This window comes from Phoca vitulina, unplaced genomic scaffold (genome assembly GCF_004348235.1).
Source record: "Phoca vitulina isolate PV1807 unplaced genomic scaffold, GSC_HSeal_1.0 scaffold2, whole genome shotgun sequence".
Classification (NCBI taxonomy): Eukaryota; Metazoa; Chordata; class Mammalia; order Carnivora; family Phocidae; genus Phoca; species Phoca vitulina.
The window spans coordinates 26100443-26122535 of record NW_022589705.1 but is presented as its reverse complement, the minus strand read 5'-3'; the positions used below and the strand labels follow the sequence as shown (position 1 = coordinate 26122535).

Sequence of the window (22093 nt, the reverse complement as noted above, 5' to 3'; positions counted from 1 at the left end):
TTACTGTGAATGCACTGGCCTGCCACAAACTACTGCATCCTACCCAGAAATGTTAGCTCTTCTGTGCTCTTTGTTTGTTTGTTTGTTTGTTTAAGACTTTATTCATTTATTTGAGAGAAAGAGGCACACGAGAGACATGAGCAGGGGGACAGGCAGAGGGAGAGGGAGAAGCAGACTCCCGGCTGAGCAGGGAGCCCAAAACGGGGCTCAATCCCAGGATACCAGGATCACGACCTGAGCCAAAGGCAGATACTTAACCAACTGAGCTACTCAGGCACCCTCTTCTGTATTCTTTAAAGAGGAGGAGATGAGTGTTCATGGGTTCACAGAATAATTCTATATGTGCTCTTCCTGCCTTCTTTCACTGCAGTTACTATTTATTATAACTACCAATTCAGAAAGCATAACTGTCTAGGTTACTTTGGTAGGAACCACTGCTTTCACATTCCTCAGTACCTATTAGTTGCTCCCCTTACTTATATGGTAATTAGCAATCTGAATATTAACTCAGGATTGGATGATATTAGTTACTATTAGCTTTTTATGTGTAAGAGTAATATATGTTTTTTCTTAAATCCTTACCATTTAAAATATATACTGAAACATTTACAGGGGATATGATATGATATCCAATTTTCTTCAAAATATAGAAGGGGAAAACTGAAGAGAGGTATAGATGAAACAATATAAGCCATGAGTTAATCATTGTTTAATTTAGGTAATGAGTACATAAGGGTTCATTACACAGGTCTGTCTACTTCTGTGTATGTTTGAAATATTCCATAATAAAAAAAATTAAAGTTCACTGTCACCTGGTTTGCCTCATCAAATCTATAAAGTCTTATATATCATTTGCTCTTCCCCAACAATGTCCATAAGAATAGAGTGGGTATGAAAAAGGGGCACTGTATATCAAAAACTAGTCAAATAATTTGTGCTCCAAATATCACCCCAGTTTGACAAATATTAGTTGTAAGAAAGAATTCCTACTATATATTGTTAATGTAATTATTATGAAGCTTAAATATCTAATTCCCAAGTATCTACATCTGAATGGAGTAGTACTATAACACTGATACTCCTCCCTAGCCGTAACTTTGCTTTAATGAAATACAGGAATAAATATAGCTATTTACCTTTATTGGGTCCTGATACCGTAGATCTATTTGAATGTTTCGAATGGGAAATCTCTGTTTCTGATTTTTTTCGCATAATTATTTGACTTCCAAGCCTCTTGGGTCCTAAGTAAAAGACTGTAAATTTCTGCTGAATATCAAGTCCAACTGAAAAAAGGAAAAAAAGTATACAAGGATTTAAGTCATATAAATCTAGCCATGAGATCATTTATTTGTTTTTATTATCCCTCATATTTCTATACCTTTTGAAATGAAAGAGCTAACAAGTCCAGGAAATAAAAATGTAAAAAAAACAAGAGTTAAAAAATATAACAAATTAAAATTTATACATCTATCATCATAAAAATAAAAATCAATGTTCCTACAACAATTGAAATTTTATTATCTTGGAAAATAAAATACCTATAAATGAACAGATACAATTTTAATTTTTTTATCTTAGTCCATGCCATCTTTTACATATCTAAATACATGAAACTTCCTTTAAAATTATTCATATTATTTAAATAACTTATTTTTACACAATATCATTTAAATTGTTTTTCTGTTTCAGCATGAAGGAAATTTTTAAATGTTATCATATTCTTTACATTTATGTGTTCATTACTTCAATGAACTGACCATATTCAGAACTAATTAGATTTAAGCTAAGATCTTCAGATTTAAAAGCTCTCTTCACATCAATCTTTTTAGTCCAATTTCCAGCTTTTAGCAAAATAGAATCCCTGAAAAAGAATAACATATCATTTAAATAGTGATCCAAATACTAAATGAAATAATACATTAATCATCAAGGGCAGATTGACCCTTAGATAGGTCCTATCTGGTAGTAAACTGAAGTCAGTACTGAAAACTACTAGCTGCAAATTCTGAGAAGGGAGAAATGGAGTGTCAATGGGGCTACTGCAACCATAATTTTCTAACTACACATTGACCAAACAGCTGATTCCAAGTTGCATTGCCTCATTTCAGGCCCACCTGAATATATAGTTGATATCAACAACCCATGAGCTTGCCCCTAAATCACTACCACTTTTAAATGGCTATATATAGGATACACGAATTTGTGAGAACTTGAAAAGTATCTTTAAAATTCATATAAAATAGTCTATATCCAATAACATCACAAACCAGCAACCAATTTTGTGATTGAACTTATTTTAGCTTTATATAGTCAAGACTGTCTTCAGACTTGTCACAGAGAACAAAGATTTGTACAATGACATATTCTCTATAAATGTGTCACAGCTAGGTGCAGTAAAGTGGTTAACAGTGAAAGGGATGTTCTATTAGGCACCATAGTCCCTTTAGGAACCTTGAATAGACTATTTTGGGAAGGTATCTTCCAATGCTCTGGCAACAATGAGATTCCCATTTCAGAGTCACTGCTAATCCTGAACTCACAAGTAAAGTAATATGATTAGGAGCATAGGCTCTGAAGTAAGACTGCGTGGGTTAAAATCTAGACTTTGCTATAAACTACCTATATGACCTTAGACAAATTAATTAAACTCTCGGTCTCAATTTCTTCCTCTATTAAATTTAGATAATGATAGCATCTGTCTATACAAAGATTAAACAATTCATTATCTGGAACCTACAAAGAGCTCAAAAAATATTAGCTATACCTATAACTGCTAACCTTAGAGTTTGCCTGTGGCATCCTGGGAGAAAATAACAGTATCAGAAAAAAGGCTGATGTAAAAATCATAGAATGGCATGCTAGAGAATCAGGTGTAAGGGAAGGTACCTCCTTTATATATTTGAACTGGTTGCCTGATCTTACCATGGAGCTATAGTAGTTTGTTGGATTTTAATTTGGAAATATTAGGTATATCTTGAAGGAGCAGGAGGAAGATAATGAAAGAGTAGTAAGGTTGTGAATGACTGGGGAAAAGCAACAAAATAAGAAAGTTCAACAACAGTGGGGTATAGCTACTCCTAAAGGTCATTTATTCACTTGTTTCAAACCTTGGTGATAGATTTCACACTTTGTTCATTTGAGTACTGACAACAGACCCAATGTTAATACCTTCTTTAACAGACAAGAAACTACTCCATTTCAGGGAAAGGAAAATGTAATTTAATTAATCCCACAGTGATTTTAGTACTGTTTCTCAGCAGAATTTTTCTTTCATAGTATATGCTTAGAAATAAAATCAAATGGAAATTGTACACTTACATAATTTTGTGCTTAAAAACCAGCTGATTATCTGCATCACCTATGATTAAGGTAACATAGTGAGAATCTGGTGCTGTTCTTTTAGTTTGTAGCTGTTCAAAGTTTCTTAATATAATGGTCACTAATATTTCCGCCATGGTATCACTATATCTTGCAATCTTTAAAAAAAGGATAGGCATAAAAAGTGTTAAAGATAACCTTACTACTCTTATTCAGCTCCAAGTCAGCTATGGATAGCTTTATTCCTGAAAAGACAATGAAAATACCTAAAAAACAAACAAACAAACAAACAAAAAAACCCAAAAAATATTTACCTGTTCCACTTCAAGTTCATATTTTGGTAGATACATCACTGTTTCTTTTATTTGCGTTCCAAAAGGGGGGTGTCTATTTAAAATCTAAAAACATTTATATCATTATATTCTTACCACAAGACTAGAAGTTCTTTTAGTAAAACACTTTTTAGCATCAATAGTTTTAATAATGCTTATTACCCAAAACCTTAAATTAAAATACTTATGATTATGACGAGGAAAACAATTTTTTAGAAGAAATAAAGATATAAAAGGTAGGCTTTAAAATTTAGGTAAAATTCAGGTAACATTAGGAATAAGTGAATATTAAATACCAGTTCAAGTTCCCTTGCATCTGTTTCTTCTATTTTTTTAAAGGAGGTCAAACCTGCATTTACCATTGCATTTGACAATGTTATACCTGTGGAAAATTAATCAAATAGCAGTTTTAAACAATCCATTTTAAACTAAATCTATACTTAACTTTTCAATGACATTAGTAAAAAGTTTTTTTAAAGATCCAGATTAATAACTAATTTTTGAAGTTTTATAAAAAAGTTTTCAGTTCAATTATTTGGGCTCTGACATTCAATTGTTCATATTTATTTTTTCAAACTGAAATAAAACATGTATTTGCTTAATAGAAGAAAGAGGAACTCTTTGGTCCACATGATGATTTAACTCTTATTTTTATCATATGTCATCCATAGAGAAAGTACCAAGCAATTCCTACTGTTACGTATTACACTCATATTTGAAAAAAAGACAACATGATTTATGGATGGGAATATTGCTTCATAAAGCTATGGCTCTCTATTTCCATCTTAGAAATAGAGTTCTAGGTTTCTGTACTGAAATCAGATAATTTTACTCTTCTGTCTAAAATTTCCAATTCCTTTCCATTGCATTTAGAATAAAGTGACAATTTCTTACCATGACCAAACTCCCTTACCTATCTGACTTAACCACAGCCTACCTGTCCCATTTAATTTCCTACCATTCTCCTCTTGCTGACTACTCTCTAGCCACATTTGCTTTGATTTTGTTCTTCAAATATATCAAGTTCACTTCCATCTTTGCACTGTCTCTGTTTCTTTATGCTTTAAGAAACTGGAATTTAAAATTCTTACACTCACAAATGAATTTAACCAAACCCTGAAATAGGAGATACTGTCAGAAGTATAAAATTCCAAAATATTACAATCTTGCCTAAGGCACATATATTACTGGTGGGGATATTACACTATTTCTTTTTCCATACCTTTATCCTTGGGAATTTCTCTTATTCTTTCTTAAGATACAACTCCTAGTATTAATAATTCCTTCATGTTCATTTTCCCTCAAAACTTTTCTTGAATTTTAATTTTTTATAAACATTGCTGAAAATCAATTTGTATTCATTATTTTTTTCCTGATGCTCAGGAAGAACTTAGATTTGCTTTTTTATTTTGATTCTCCCATTTTTCTAGTGTATGAATTTTGGTGGGCAATTTTTGCTTCTTTTTCTTCAGCCATACTGAGTAAGTGTAAAAAACACATTGGTGTTCGACAATTTGGAAGAGATAGGATGCAAATGATGCCTGATTGACAATATTCTAGAAAGTCAGAAAGACTCTTTTTCAAATATAATGAAAATTTTCTTAATAATCATTTAACTTAATTTCTAAATTTCTGTAAGTTGTTATTTCCTAAATGTTGTATGGAACCTCCTTCCCACTTTAGAACTCATCTTTTTGAGATGGGTGCAGCATCTGGTTCGCTAGGACTTCAGTAGAAAGGTGAGTCTTAACGTCAAGAACCCCTCCTCTAATTTGACCTTACTTTCACCATCTAATCCCCATCTTCACCCCAGTTCCCAGGACTGGTCAGTTCTCTGCTATCCCACTGATTTCAAACTTCAAGGAAATAAAAAAGCACTTCCTCACAAAATAGCTGGAGATCTTTGTTCTAAGGAATAATGAGACAATCCCTAATAACCGAATATATAATTTTTTAACGTCCCCAAGATGCATATAAAATTATAAAGCTAACAAAGCTGTCAGTCATGGAATAACAACTCTCTTCTTAGAGAGAAGGAGGAATAGGATCACAAAATCAAAGGCACCAAACTGGAGAACTCTAGAGTACTTAGTTATACCCCAGTCTTTGTAACTGGCACCCTCTAGACTTTTTCAGTACATAACTTCAGCTAGATCTCAATAGATAGGAAATAATTAGGCACAATCTTTTGTCTACAGAATCTCTATGAAGATCAGTGCGAATATTGTCCTATTACTGAAAAAAAGAGAAAAAAGTTAAGATATAAATAAGTGACATAATTCTCTGTAATGAATTAGGAATGGCTAGGATTGCTAGCTCTGTACCTTGTCATTGAGAGCAAAACAATCATAAAAGTGGAAGAGACAGCAACACATAGTTACCTAATTACTAAAACAAACTTTCACTCTTGACTTGAGAACAAATTTAAAAATAAGAGTATTCATTTTTATTAGGGGGCGCCTGAGTGGCTCAGTTGGTTAAGCATCTGCCTTTGGCTCAGGTCATGGTCTCAAGATCCTGGGATGGAGCCCCACATCAGGGCTCCCTGCTCAGTGGGGAGTCTGCTTCTCCCTCCCCTCTGATCCTCCTCCCTGCTCATTCTCTCTCTCTCTCTCCTCTCTCTGCCCCAACCCTCAAATAAATTTTTTAAAAATCTTAAAAAAAAGAGCATTCATTTTTATTAGTTTCCCAATTGATTTCAAATAGAATCCTTCAGGCAGGAGAAAATGAAAATCAGATTTTCAAGAGAAGTAAAGTTCAGTACCTTATTTATACCTACAAACACATTTTTTCTTAAGGTCTATAAACACCATAGGATAATTTTCCTAACAATGAAAAACAAAATAAACTGCAGACATTGACAAATTGCTGCCTGTATTCAGTACCTACCAATTTTTTCCAGCTGTTTGGATATATGTAGAGAGTTTTCCCAAAGTTTGCATCTAAAACATTTAGCTAATATCAAACTGTTCAATAGTACAGCAAACTTCTTTTCTTGAACAGCCACAAAATCTGACAACCCTAAAAAAAAGTTTCCAATGTTAAATCTAGTATAATAGTTTACTGGGAAAAATACTGAAAATCCATTAATCCTATAACATACATCTTGTAATTCGTGAGCCATTTCTGAAAATCTTCGAGGTATCTTGTGTCAAAGCAAAGTCTTGAATGGGAATGCATCCTAGCTGAGCCTGAATAAGACTGAATGAAGGAAAGAAGAAATTTCATGATTTTCTTTTAAAAACTATTATCTCATAGTATTTGACATCATTGATTGAAGTATCTCTTCTTAAAATTCCTCTCTGCCTTGATTTCTGTGACCCTAGATGATTCTTTATCTTGCATCATTATTGTTACAAGTCATTGTTAACTTCTTTCCAACCTCTAAAAGTCCCCTTCTTATTCCTCTACTCTTCTTCATTCCCTCAACCTCTCCTTTTCTCAAAAATCTCATTTCTAGGGCGCCTGGGTGGCTCAGTTGGTTAAGCGACTGCCTTCGGCTCAGGTCATGATCCCAGGGTCCTGGGATCGAGTCCCACATCGGGCTCCCGGCTCAGCGGGGAGCCTGCTTCTCCCTCTGACCCTCTCCTCTCTCATGCTGTTTCTCTCTCGCTCGCTCTCCAATAACTAAATAAATAAAATCTTTAAAAAAAAAAAAAAATCTCATTTCTTCTCAAGACTTTCATTATAATCGCTAGATTGATAAATTTCAAATGCTTACAGGGCACTCTCACTTAGACTATTTCTTTAACCTCAACACATCTAAAATTGTTGTCATATTCTCCTCCAATAGAGTTCTTTTAGCTCTACATATATGTTATTATAGAAAAGCAAGGCACTTTGTGTAACAAACAAATATTTATTAAGTGCCTATGAGTGACAAGCAGAGTATTAGGTCTGAAGATTCTGATCAACATATGAAGGTTGGTAACATATTAGTTATTAGAAACTAGCAGTTGCTTGGCTACAAAATTTGAGGAGCGGGTGGTAAGAAGGGAGAAAAGGAACTAACGTACATTGTACCTACTATATCCCATTTTGCCTGTTTACTTTTCTAACCAGACAATGATGTGCAACTCACCCTATGGATCTAACTAAAATTATCAGACTTATATTAATTTCTTGAAGGTCTCTTGATAAGTCAGGTATACAAAGAGAGCAGAATAATAGTTATATTTCATGGTTTAGTTTTAGCAAACAATATGTGAAAACAGAAGGTAGTAACCAACTCACTTCTCAGAATGGATGCATATAGCTGAAACTATAGACTATTTAATTCTTTTGGCTATAGTATATCTTTTGAAAGTTATTTTATATTATCTATTAAGAAATGGTTGTAAAGAATAATCTAAAACTTGTATGGAACCACAAAAGACCCTGAATAGCCAAAGCAATTTGAAAAAGAAGAACAAAACTGAAGGTATCACCATCCCAGATTTCAAGATATACTACAAAACTATAGTAATCAAAACAGTATGGAACTGGCACAAAAACAGACATATAGATCAATGGAAGAGAACAGAGAGCCCAGAAATAAACCCATGATTATATGGTCAATTAATCTTTGACAAAGGAGGCAAGAATATGCAATGGGAAAAGGACAGTCTCTTCAATAAATGTTGTTGGGGAAACTGGACAGACACATGCTAAAGAATAAAACTGGGCCACTTTCTTACACCATACACAAAAATAAACTCAAAATGGATTAAGGACCTAAATGTGAGACTTGAAGCCATCAAAATCCTAGGAGAGAACACAAGCAATAATTTCTCTGACATTTTTCTAGGTAAGTCTCTAAGGCAAGGGAAACAATAGCAAAAACAGCTAATGGACTACATTAAAATTAAAAGCTTCTTCACAGCAAAGGAAGCAATCAATGAAACAAAAAGACAACCTACTGAAAGAGAGAACATACTTGCAAATGATATATCTGATAAGGAGTTAATATCCAAAATATATAAAGAATTTATACAACTCAACACCAAAAAACCAAACAATCCAATTTAAAAATGGGCAGAAGACATGAATAGACATTTCTACAAAGAAGACATACAGATGGCCAACAGACATATGAAAAGATGCTCAACATCACTAATCATCAGGGACATGCAAATCAAAACCACAATGAAATATCACCTCATACATGTCAGAACATCTAAAATCAAAAACACAAGAAACAAGTGCTGGTGAGGATATGGAGGAAAAGGAACCCTTTGTACGTACACTGCTGATGGGAATGCAAACTGGTGCAGCCAGGAGAGATCTTAAACGGCTCAGCCAAAGATAATAATAATTATTAATAACTATTTCTTGAATACTTAGCTCCAGGAACTACATTAGATGCTTTGCATACCTATGACAGAAAGTGCTAGCTGACTGTCCCATTATCTGTTCTTACCTATACACGAAGATTGTATTTCTCAGTCAACTTTGTAGCTAGATACAGCCCTGTTACTAAGATTAGTTAGCAAACTAATAAAAATGATACAAGAACTTTCCAAAAGACTTCTGTATCCTGGCCAACTTAGTAAAGGAAGGATTTTTCCAAAAAGATTTGTGTATAAAGAATAGAAATCCCTCAAATGAATCCTAACTCAGGTACCACATCTTAATCTAGACCAAAGTAACTATTTGGTTTTGTTTTAAATAGATCTATTTCCTCTTTCATCATTTCAATTAAAGACTATAAACAAGAACAATAACAAAAGAAATCCTGCAAATGAAGGAAAGTTAAAGGTGTATTATGAAGCTGTACAACACTTTTGAGAGGAGAAGAGTTATTCTGAAGCCATTTTTTTCTGCTTAAGCATAAAATAAGAATGCCCAAAGAAACACCTTAGACAAAGGATCAAGATAGCACATGGAGCCTTCTATATACTTACTCTTCTTCAAATTCCCTGAAAGGATGGACATACGTATATGTGTGCTTATGTGTGTATGTCTCCAGCCATAAGACTACAGGAAAACAAGAAAGCATGCCACTGGTAGACCAGAAAGTTTAATGTTAGAAATAAAATCTATGAAGAGGATCAAATCTATGAGAAAAATAAAACTGGAGGAAATTATCCATAACACATGCAGAAGAATCAATAGACATAATATTGTAATAACTGGCAATGGAGGGTAACTACATTTATCATGGTGAGCATCATGTAATGTGTAGAATTGTTGAATCACTATGTTGTACACCCAAAACTAACACAACATTGTATGTCAACTATACTTCAATTTTTTAAAAAACTCTTTCCTTATAAAAAAAAAATCAACAGATTAAGGAGAAAGAGTCCTGAGATACTTGTCTGAGCAATTTACTGAAATGTTGTATTCTTTTTTTTCCCCCCACAGGTGGTATTTCTTTGTTTTTTTTTAATTTTATTATGTTATGTTAATCACCATACATTACATCATTAGTTTTTGATGTAGTGTTCTGAGCAGGTAGGTAGTCCACCCCTGCCACTCTCTCATTTGTGAAAAATATTAGGCAGTTGTGGTATGTTTTAAGAGGCTAACACAGGAGTGTAGACATTGAGGCCAGAGAGGCAGGTCAGCGCTCTAGGTAATAACAAACACCCAGGAGAGGTAAGGAGACTTTATTCTTTTCTTTTTTAAGATTTTATTTATTTACTTATTTGAGAGAGAGAGATTGTGGGGGTGAGGAGCACAGGGAGAGGGACAAGCAGACTCTACGCTCGGAGAGAAAGTATAAAACGTGGAGGAGAGAGTCAGAAGTTCCAAAATTCATCTAGTAGGAGTTCCAGAAGGAGTGAACAGAGAGAATAAAAGAGACATAATTAACTTATAGAAGAAAACTTCCCAGAGCTGAAGAAAGATACAAGTCTACATATTAAGAGAGTCCCCAAAATAAAAAATAAAAATACACACCAGACCTTCATGGTGAAATTTCCTAACACAGATAAAGAAAAAAATTATTTTAATATTCCAAAGAGAGAAAAAAGTTATTAACAAAAGACTGAAAACAAAACAAATTGGGTCACCAAGAATGGATGCAAGAAGAACATTACCAAAGAAATTTCTTTTTTTTTTTTTTTTTCCCAAAGAAATTTCTGAAGAATAATTTAGCCAAACTCATTCAAATGAAAGGGCAAATTATATTTTAGGCTGTCGGGCTCCCTGCTCCACAGGAAGGCTGCTTCTCCCTCTCCCACTCCCCCTGCTTGTGTTCCCTCTCACGCTGTGTCTCTCTCCGTCAAATAAATAGATAAAATCTTAAAAAAAAATTACTTAAGAATGTACCCGCAGAATAAACTGTATATGTAACAAAAAGGAAGGCAGAAATTTTAAAAAGCAAGAAGTAAGCAAAGAAATCAGTGAAAAAAAATTAGGTAAGTCTATAATCTTTAATGCACACTAAAATATTTTGAAGTAACAACTGGAACTAAAATCCCAAAGATCTGAATAAACATGGGAGAGAACAAAAAGTAGGAGGGAAGTGAAAATGTGGTAAGGTTTTGACTCACAAGGGGTAAGTTTAAAATGTTCATTTTCTATAGATATTGGTGGAAAAATACAAATCTACATATGCAATATAGAATTTTAAAGGAAGAGCTAGCTAGAAGAACAAAAACAAAGAAAACTTGATACATCCAAAAAGAGGCAGAAGAGGCAAAAGAAAAAAAATTAGTGAGAAAAAAGAAATAAGCAATAATAACGCTAAGAAAACATAAAATAAGGGTAAGTCTAAACATATCAGTAATTATAATAAATGTAAATGTACTGAATTCCTCAAAAGAATTCTGAGATCGGATTAAAAAATAGTAACAAAATCTAGCTATATGTTATCTATACAAATTATATTTAAAATAAAACAATATGAAAAAAGAATAAAAAGATATACAAAATAAAACTAGCAATATTAATATTAGACAAAATAGAATTAAAAGCAAAAAGCATTCAATAGGACAGTTAGTTGACTCATCTACCCAGCTCCTTTCCATCTAGCAGCAGATAGGACAAGATAGGACAAGAAAGGCAACATGGACATGTGAGCCTATTGTTCTGTAGTATCTAAAATATGTCTAAATATACAGGTTAAGTACAACTCCTTTTTTTTTTTAAGATTTATTTATTTATTTGAAAGGGAGGTAGGGGGAAAGAGAGAGAGAGAGCATGAGCAGAGGGAGGGGCAGAGGGAGAGAGAGAATCTCAAGCAGACTCCCTGCTGAGCACAGAGCCAGACACAGGGCTTGATTTTACGACCCTGAGATCATGACCTGAGATGAAACCAAGAGTCAGTTGCTTAACTGACTGAGCCACCCAGGCACCCCTAGTACAACTCCTTTTATGCACAATTCTAAGATGATTTCCTTATGATCTGCTCCTTTGTTTATTCCATAACTCCTACTAAACTTTTATAGTCATTCTCACAGTCCACACCTAACTAGACAATATGTCACTCTTCTGCCTACTGCATACCTGTTCCTTTTTTATCTGCTTTTCCAAATATTCTAGGGATGTATATATTCCCTTGAATCACCTGATGTCACATTTCTAGATCCATTATATAATCTTACTATATTTTCCTTAAACAATATAATAAATTTCTCTTTTGAATAATAAAACTCTACATGAAAAATGAGAGATATCTCACTTTGAGTAACACAATTAGCAAACTACTCTTAGTGGCAAAATATACAACTTAGTGCCTAGGAAACACATCATTCATATATTCATTTACAATTCACACAGAACAATCGTAAAAATTAACCATGTACTAAGCCACAAGTAAAATCACAATATATATCATAAAGCAGAACACTGACAGGCCACATTCTCTAATTACAACCCAATAAAAGTAGAAATTAACAATAAAAGAATGACTTTAAGAATTTTAAAAAACAATTTTAAATAATTCTTAAAGAGGAAATTAAAATTAAAATTACCCTTAAAAAGAATAGAAATAGATTTAAAAAATCTATAGAACAATGCCAAAGTGGTACTTACTAGAAAATTTGTAGTCTTAAATATTTTATGGAAAACAAGAAAAACAAAATAAATGGAGCAAACATATAGTAAAAAAAAAAATTACAAAAAGAAGAAAGTAAAAGGAAGAAAATAAAGATAAAATTAGAAATTAATGAAATAGAAAAATAAATGGCTTGAAAAGATCAAAATATAGAAACCTTTGGAAAATCCAATTAAGAAAAAGAAGAGATGACACAAATAATATTAGGAATTAGAAAGTTGACATTATATTTTCAGAGGGAATTTTTAACTTATTAGAGAACAAAATATGTCAAACAGACAAGCTGGATGAAATTAATGCTATCTCAGGAACATATAAGTTAGCAAAAATTGATTCAAGAAAAGTTAGAAACCCTGCAAAAAACAAAGAACATAAAAGACACTTTCAGATTCACGACAATGACAACCCAAAATAGGTTGCTCTCTACCCTGAACTCAAACCTGTTTTTACATATAAGTAAGTGAGAAGGAAGATAATAGATCCCAGAACCTAATCCCAAAAGTGTGAGGAATTCCTTGGTGGTGCAACACTGGATACTAGACCCTGAAAAACAGTAATGAGACAAGGATGTTTGCTCTGAAACTAAGGACAGTATATTAGAAGTTTCACCTACAGGTTAAGAAAAAAAAAAGAGTTTTAACTATTAGAAATCAAGAGATAAAACTATCCCTCTTTATAGATATGATTGTCTCTCTAGGAAATCCCTGCAAACCAAATGAAGGACTTCCAGTACTCTTGAGAGTTCAGTAAGATAGATAAAACAATCAAAATTGAAAAACCAGTGGCCTTAAAACAAAAACAAAAACCCAGTTTTTGTTATATACCATCCATAACTGATTACAAAATACAATGTTATGCAATTTTTAAAAAGGACTCTTCTGTTCACAATATCAAACTCCATAAAATACCAAGAAATAAACCTACCAAGAAATATAAAACTAAATGGTAAATTACAAAATGTCACAGAAAGACATAAAAACCTGAATAAATGGAGAAAGATACCATATTCTTAGACAGATTCAGAACTGTAAAAACAAGAATCTTCCAAAACTAATCTATAAAACCAATTTCAACAGAACTTTTTACAGATCTTGATGAACTAATTCTAAAATTCACAGGGAGGAAAAATAGCCAAAAACATTTTTAGAAGAACAAAAAGGAGGAACTTGCCTTATATCACAAAACTTCCAATAAAAGAATAGCAAGTAAAACAATGTGGTATTGTCATAGCAACAAAATAAATAGACTAGACTAACAGTTAAGTGTCCAGAAACAGATCATTAGGAATTTAGTTTATGAGAAGGTGGCATTTCAAAACAGTAGGCAAAGAGGGGCGCCTGGGTGGCTCAGTCGTTAGGCGTCTGCCTTCAGCTCAGGTCATGATCCCAGAGTCCTGGGTTCGAGCCCCACGTCTGGCTCCCTGCTCAGCGAGAAGCCTGCTTCTCCCTCTCCCACTCCTCCTGCTTGTGTTCCCTCTCTCGCTGTCTCTCTCTCTGTCAAAAAATAAAATCTTTAAAAAAAAAAAAAAAAAACAGTAGGCAAAGAGAAAATAGCAACATATTTATCAAACACTTCTGACTACCTTTCAGGGACAAAATATAAATTCCTAACTTATACCATATAAAAAATTAACTCCAGATGCCTTATAAGAAGACTACAGGTAAAAATAAAATGGTTTGCAAGTATTAGAAGAAATGATAGGAGAAGTCTCTGTGGCAGAGACTGCTTTGCCTACCCAACATTCACTCTCTTTCCTTCTTAATAGCAGAACCCCAATTTTAATCTAGGCACACTACTGCCAAGATATTTCCTAGTCTCCTTTGCACTTAGGGGTAGTCATATAACTAGTGCAAACTGTTATCAGGACTTCCAAGAAGTCTACTAAAAGAGAGAAGATACCCAAATGTAACGGCTGAAGACCTCACAGTCATTTTGGACAATAAGGTGACCTTGAAATAGAAGTTATGTGTGATGGCAGAACTGAAAGATAGAAACCCAAGTACTGATGATACCATGAAGCCACCATATCTACCTTAGACTATCCACTTTGAGCTCTCTTCTGTGAAAGAAAAGTAGCCTGTCTTCTTCAAGCTATTGTTAATTCATTTTATTACATAGTTTTACATAGTTGAACCTAATCCTAAGAAATACAGGATAGGAAAAAACTTCCTAAAAGACAAAACCTAGAACTTATAAGGAAAAGATTAATATGTATGATTTTATAACTGTTTAAAACTTCTGCATAAAACCAGATAATACATATATTTCCTCCTAATAATCAGGGATTTGCAAATTTTTAAATATAATTTTCACCCATTAGATTGACAAAACTTTAAAGATACAAAACAAGTATTAGGATGTGTGGAAATAGTCACTCTTTTTACACTATGGGTGGGAATTGTAAATCAGAGAAGCCTTTTCAAAGGCAATTTGGCAATATATATTAAATATTCTCATGTATATACATTTTCACCCAGAAATCTTTGAAAAATATGATATAAACACCAGGAAGCTCATTTCAGCACTATTTGTAATAGTAAAAATTTGTAAGCCATCTAATTCTTCATCAACAAAGCAGTGGTTAAAAATTATATTTATAGACTACATTGCTATTAAAGTATACGTTGCCGTTAAAATAAATAAGGTTGACGTGTATATATACTGATATAGAATTTTTTTATTTTATTTTTTTATTATGTTCAATTAACCAACATATAGTACATCATTAGTTTTTGATGTAGTGTTCAACGATTCATTAGTTACGTTATTACACCCAGTGCTCATCACAACACATGCCCTCCTTAATACCCATTACCTGGTTACCCCCTCCCCCGCCCCCCTCCCTTCTGTAACCCTGTTTGTTTCCCAGAGTCCAGAGTCTCTCATGGTTTGTCTCCCTCTCTGATTTCTTCCCATTCAGTTTTCCCTCCCTTCCCCTATGGTCCTCATGGCACAACAAGAACAATAATTATGATTTTTTTGGTAGTAGACATTACATAGGTTTACTAGCACACATACTTGTGCTAAATAAATAGGAAATTGGAAGGATGCACAGCAAATTACTGGTAATAGCTACTTCTGGGGAAGAAAGATGGGGAGGTCAAGACAGAACTTACTCTCTGATTTATAAATTTTTGACTCTTTAAAAATTAATCTATGCCTTACTTATATAATAACAAGAAACAAATGAACAAGAAAAGAAATCACTGATTTGAAAATACATCTTATGAGCCAATTGAAAAATACCAGTTAAAACAAACAGAGCTACTGCTGAGTACAAAAGATCTGGGAATTAAAGTTATGAAAAATAAAAAACAGCCTTAAATTAAAGGTCAGAAACTTGGAAGAATAAAAGTTTAAAACTAAGAAGATTAACATCTACTTAAAAAAAAAAAAAAACAGATCTGAAATTCAGCACAGTAACAGGGATCTGAGAGACACATGAAAGTGGTAACTATTAGCCATCATCACCCACCAAAAAACTGTACATTTTGGATTAAGAAAAGACTCCACACAGTTCTCTCTTCCTGGTCACACTCAAGTAGATGCAGAAAGGTGGGATATTATAATAGGAAACTAAATTATGATATTTATAAAAAATTATAAAATCATCAATTCTAAAATCTGACAGCCCCAATCAAAATAATGTATGACCCAATTTAAGGGAAGGTAAATGGAAGCATTAAAGCTGCAAATAGGGCGCCTGGGTGGCTCAGTTGGTTAAGCGACTGCCTTCGGCTCAGGTCATGATCCTGGAGTCCCGGGATCGAGTCCCACATCGGGCTCCCTGCTCAGCGGGGAGTCTGCTTCTCCCTCTGATCCTCCCCCTCTCATGCTGTCTCCCATTCTCTCTCTCAGATAAATAAATAAAATCTTTAAAAAAAAAAAAAACTGCAAATAAAGTGTTCCTAAGAAGATGCTTGTGGAAATATACCTTGATTTAATTTGACCCAATAGCTGATGCAACAGAGTATATGGGAAAAAAATCATTGAGAGAAGCAAGAGACCTAGGTTCTAGTTCTAGCTCAGTCTCTAATATTGCAATAAAATCTTGGGAAAATCACAGCTTATCTGGGCATTACTTACTTCATTTGTAAAATGAAAGGACTAGACTATATAGTCTCTAAGGGTATTTGAATTTCTAGAAAAATATAGCTAAGAAACAGAACATTAACTTCTGTTGTCCAAGCTATAGATCTGCCTGTTGAGCTGTATACAACTGTGAGAAGTTTGTTTCCAGGACTTCAAGGCATGTGGGAGATAAAATTCAATGGAATGTAAGGAAGTATCCTGGAGAGAGTGACCTCCTCTACCTAAGGAGGAAAAACAAATTCTTTGGATAACAGGTTTTATTGAAGTACATAAAAAGTCATCTCACATGAAATCACATCATCTAAGTCAAAAAGTTTAACAGTAAGACCTAAATACTCAGAAAATCAACCACTAAGGCAAGCAGAAAAGAATATCATTGTATTTGTGATGGCAAACTGTAAAAGTCACAATTTACAATGTAGTCTTAGTTTAATCTTCTAATTACTATTCCTCTATACAAACTTCCCATTCTCGGTAGAATAGACATTCCACTGTCATATATGCATTCTCTCACTCATGTTTTTACTTTTACTATTTGTCTCTCCCAGAATGCCACTATCATTTAATATACATCTATTATATGTGTTTTCATACTGTCCATTATCTTTATACACATGGTTCTCATTCAAGATAACTTGAAAACTCCTGATGATAACAAACTTAACTTTCTTTTCTATCATTACCTTGCTTTAGCAGAACACACTCTCAAAAAATGTTTGTTGATTTAAAAAATTCACAAATCATCTATTTTATTTGAAGTCAGGGTTTTGGACATTAATTTCACATCTATATTCTGACACCTTATTTTTATGTAAATGTGTTCTTTTTTGTATTAAGGAAAACAAATTTAAAATAAATTTTAAAACTAAAAAAAGTTTTATAAATATGAATCACAAATGGTAGTATTTTAAGACATTTAACAATCATCTTTACCAATTTACTTTCATTTCTCTTGTTTTAATTCTTCCTTCCATTGGAAATCTATAAATAGAAACACAGGGCAAAACTTTTATTATTACTACTTATTTTAACTAAACAGAACCTTTAAAAAATTATTTAAGACATATTTAATTTCCATACCTGATAGTTACCCGATTTGGATCTTTGTTCAAAGTATTCAGTGTTTTCTTTTCATTTATCCTCAACTGCACATCTGCAAATTCCTTGCAGCTGGCTATCATTGTGACCTATAAAATTTCATCATTTGCCCATTTACTTATATCCCTTCTTTACTTCTTTCCTCTCATCTTCTTTCTCTGTATTTACTTATTTTCCAAGCTGCCTTGGGATATCACAGCTTTATCATTTAAAATGTGTAACAGAATTAAAAATTCGCTTTATACATTTTGCTTCTTTAAGGATTCATTCATTCACTAATAAGTGTTTACAAACACTTGTTATATGCCAGACATTATGCTAGAGACTGGGACTACACCAATAAGATCATAAAGATTAACAAAATAAAATTTAAAATATTCAGTCTTGTTCCTACCACACAGGAAGCACTCAATTAATGTAGCTGTCATTTCTACTATTATATTATTATTCACCCTTCTGTAGTTTGCAAATCATTATCCTGAATGACACTAATTTTGTAATGGAAAGAATGCTTTAGATATTAAGAAATTTGTATTACAGAGCCTAGTTCTGCCAGATGACTTTGAGCAAAGCACTCCTTGTGCTTTGGTTTCTCACATCTGTAACATGAAACTAACATCCGCTCTAATCCTCTTACTCACTTACTGAACTTAAAATAAGATTAGTTAATGTTAATATCAGGGATTTTCAACTCTCGATTCCCTTAGTTAAGAATAGTATTTACATAAAAAGACAAGCATTCTAGTTTTCATCAGTTTTTGTGCAATTTTTGTATAATAATCTCATTACAAAAACCAACTTAGATATTTTAAATAAAAATTAATGGTTAAATTTGAGAATAACAATAAATATCTTGTTGCATATTCATGTCCCCTATAAAGGGAGAAAGGACCACTACAGTTCTCAGGTATCAACAACATGACAATCGTTCTATTTACTGCTATAGCTGTAAAGTTGCCCTCACTGTTGATATCTTAGTATAACCTTGTTTTCACTCCCACTTCTCCACAATCACTGCTTTTTTCTGGCCGATCACCAATACTATCCTATTTCTACTATTATTCTGATGCAAAAGATTTAGGGAAGAATTGCAAGTATGTGGCACACATGTCCAACATTGTCCATCACTCACAGCAGACTTGCCTAATATATCATGCCACATCATCCTGGTCTTTCTCAACAAAGTATACTTGGTAGCCACTACCAAGGTAATTGGCATTATCACTTAAGTTGAAAGGTAGCTGCCATCCCCACTTTGGGTATGTATATAAATTTTCTTAGCCCTGATACAGAGATACAATTGAAAATTTATTGTAAAGAGTAATATTCCATATCTCATGATCAAAGGTATATAAGATGGAGAGACACAGCACTACCAGAAATGCTTTCTTGTCTGCTCATTCTTAAATTGCATGAGATATGCAAATTAGTTATTTCCCCACTATTATTTTATACTATATCATTACATATTTATTTTCTAGTGACAACTAATTTACCAGATCTAATAAAGTCTCTTTTCCACTGATGGTACAAAATTTCTTCACTGTCTCAAATGTAATGTAATACCAAGCCATCAATCTTCCTGCCTCTGTGGAAAAAGATGAAAAAGAAACATTCACTCCAGTTGAAACAACTTGCTTTTTCATCAGTTTAACAAACATTCCTTAACATCTATTCTATGCCTGTAAGAGCATCAGGTACAAAAGACACACCAGAAAATCTAGAAGACACAGTTTCTAGAATTTATAGGTCGGCGATGGAGATAACTATATGAAAAATAGCCAGACTAGAGGACAAAATCCAGTTAATGATAATATTTACATATACAAGGGGCACCTGGGTGGTTCAGTTGGTTAAGCATCCAACTCTTGCCTTCGGCTCAGGTCATGATATCAGGGTCATGAGATGGAGCCCGGCATTGGGCTCTGTGCTCAGCCTGAGTCTGCCTGAGATTCTCTCTCCGATCTCCCTCTGCCCCTCCTTACTCTGTGCACACACACTCTCTCTCTTTCTAAAATAAATAAATAAATCTTTAAAAAATATATTTACATATACAAGCTTAAGTACAGAAGAAATTAAACCTGAGAAAATGGTCAGTGTGGGATGCCTTAGTAGAGAAAATGGGGCTTGAGCAGCATTTAAAAATAAATAATATGCCTTGGCAGAAAAGAAAAGCTGTCATGACCTCAGTAAAAAAATCAAGACTGATTTATCAAAACAGTAAAGTTAAAGACTATCTTTAGGGTCGCCTGGGTGGCTCAGTCAGTTAAGCATCTGACTCTTGATTTCAGCTCAGGTCATGATCTCAGGGTCATGAGACTGAGCCCCACGCTGGGCTTGCGCTGGGCATGGAGCCTGCTTAAGATTCTCTCTCTCCCTCTCCTGCCACTCTCTAAAAAAATTTTTTTTTAAAAGACTATCTTTAGAATACTTTAGTGAGAGATATGGCTTGATAGTGACTATGAGTTCAGGTGAAACTGACTTGCTTTGAGTCACTGCTCCATCACTTAGTAGGTAGGTGATCATATGCAGGTTATTTTACCAGTTTCTTAATGTAATTTGGGGATAATAGAAGTATATATGTCATATGTTTGTTGTGAAGATTAAATGCAATATTACATGTATAGTACTTAGCACAGTGCCTAACAGTAAATAAATGTTGCCTACTTTTATTACCAAAACATGATGAATAATAGACTATGAAGGCCTGAAAGAGCCTTGAAATGCTAACAAAGGAGTTTAGATTTTGGATTTGATTTATAAAATAACAGGGGACCACTTAAAATTCTTGAGCAATATTTAATTAAATTGACGTTTGAAAACAAATTGTTTTGGAAATAGAACATTGAGTTGGCTGGAAGTAGCAGTATGGGTAAAGCAGGGGTAAGCAAAAGACGAAATTCATTTGAAAAGTTACTGGTTTCAATTACAAACTGTCAAAAACATTACAAAGAATTTCAAGCCTTGTGAACACACATAGGAAACAGCTGGGAAGAAAAAATTGCATACTGCTGCTATAGGTTTTGTTGAAGAAGGGAAGAATTGGACATTCCATCAGACATACAGGCATCAAGGACATGGTAGAGTTGACAGAACTAAGAATCAGGAAGAGAAGTAGCCGGGGAAGCTTAAAAGCCACTTTATCAATTAAGATCCTGGTGGATATGTTCAACCAAAATGCGGGTGATGCAGTGGTTCATAAAAGGCAGCTTCTGAGAGCAGTGTGTGAGATACAGAGAATATGGTTACCATGGGAACAAGTATGTTAACCTTTAGGATATATTTAAAGATGCTCCTCCTATCCTTGATGTTTATAAATTAATATAAGGTTTCTCCTGCTAGAGAAAATGAAAGGTTTGAGAAAAGACTTGATGCTTGCTGGCTTATTAGAAAGGATGAAAGAGGGGCGCCTGGGTGGCTCAGTTGTTAAGTGTCTGCCTTTGGCTTGGGTCATGATCCCAGGGTCCTGGGATCAAGCCCCCATCGGGCTCCCCGCTCAGTGGGAGGCTGCTTCTCCCTCTCCCACTCCCCCTGCTTGTGTTCCCTCTCTAGCTGTCTCTCTCTCTGTGTCAAAAAAAAAAAAGTCTTTAGAAAGGATGAAAGATTCCTAGGTAAGGTATAAAAATAACTTAGAAAGGAGGAATTCCTTCTTACACCAGAGGGTCAGGCTTTTTATTCTATTTAAGCATTCAACTGATTGATGAAAATCACCCACATTAGGAAAGGCAATCCGCAGGGCACCTGGCTGGCTCAGTTGGAGCTTGCAACTCTTGATCTTGGGGTTGTAGGTTGGAGCCCCACTCAATTTTCATTGAGTCAAAATAGAAGGATTGGAAAAAATTTAAAAGATTTGCAAGTGAAGGTGGAAATAAAGATGCAACTTTTAATCAATATGGTATTGAATGATGAATATTCTTATAATAGCAAATTCAGGATATTTCAAAGTAAAGGCCATAGGATTGGGGGGTGGGGTAGAAATAGAGGCCATGGAAATACACCTCCCACATCTCTTACTACCAGAAGTGACTGACTGATGGCTCCAGCTATTATACTCTGAATCTATCACTATGTTTATACCAAGATCATACTTCTCATGAGATGCTCCAAACCAATGACTAAGCATGGCAGGAATATTAAGGTAGGCCTATAAGACAAGAACTCCTTGGATAGGGAACTTTGAATTAAAGATTCTCCATCAGCTTTGCTAAATGGCCTTAGGACTGCATTTTAGGTTAAAATTCTCTTTCCTTCTTTCCTTCTTTGAAGCAAA

The 22093-nt window shown here is 33.9% G+C and overlaps 1 protein-coding gene across 6 annotated transcripts in view; it reads right to left on the bottom strand.

The window, feature by feature from the left end:
- Positions 1 to 22093, bottom strand: part of HFM1 (helicase for meiosis 1) — a 112658-nt gene that overhangs the window by 38383 nt on the left and 52182 nt on the right. For all 6 annotated transcript variants that reach the window (XM_032423989.1, XM_032424006.1, XM_032423976.1 and 3 more), the window contains 10 exons: positions 19320 to 19411; positions 17806 to 17912; positions 17659 to 17706; positions 6754 to 6851; positions 6540 to 6671; positions 3947 to 4032; positions 3633 to 3716; positions 3319 to 3476; positions 1758 to 1861; positions 1137 to 1283 (listed from right to left, as the gene is read on the bottom strand). In XM_032423989.1, the coding sequence (XP_032279880.1) occupies positions 1137 to 1283; positions 1758 to 1861; positions 3319 to 3476; positions 3633 to 3716; positions 3947 to 4032; positions 6540 to 6671; positions 6754 to 6851; positions 17659 to 17706; positions 17806 to 17912; positions 19320 to 19411 (1056 nt within the window). The remainder of the gene's footprint in view (positions 1 to 1136; positions 1284 to 1757; positions 1862 to 3318; positions 3477 to 3632; positions 3717 to 3946; positions 4033 to 6539; positions 6672 to 6753; positions 6852 to 17658; positions 17707 to 17805; positions 17913 to 19319; positions 19412 to 22093) is intronic.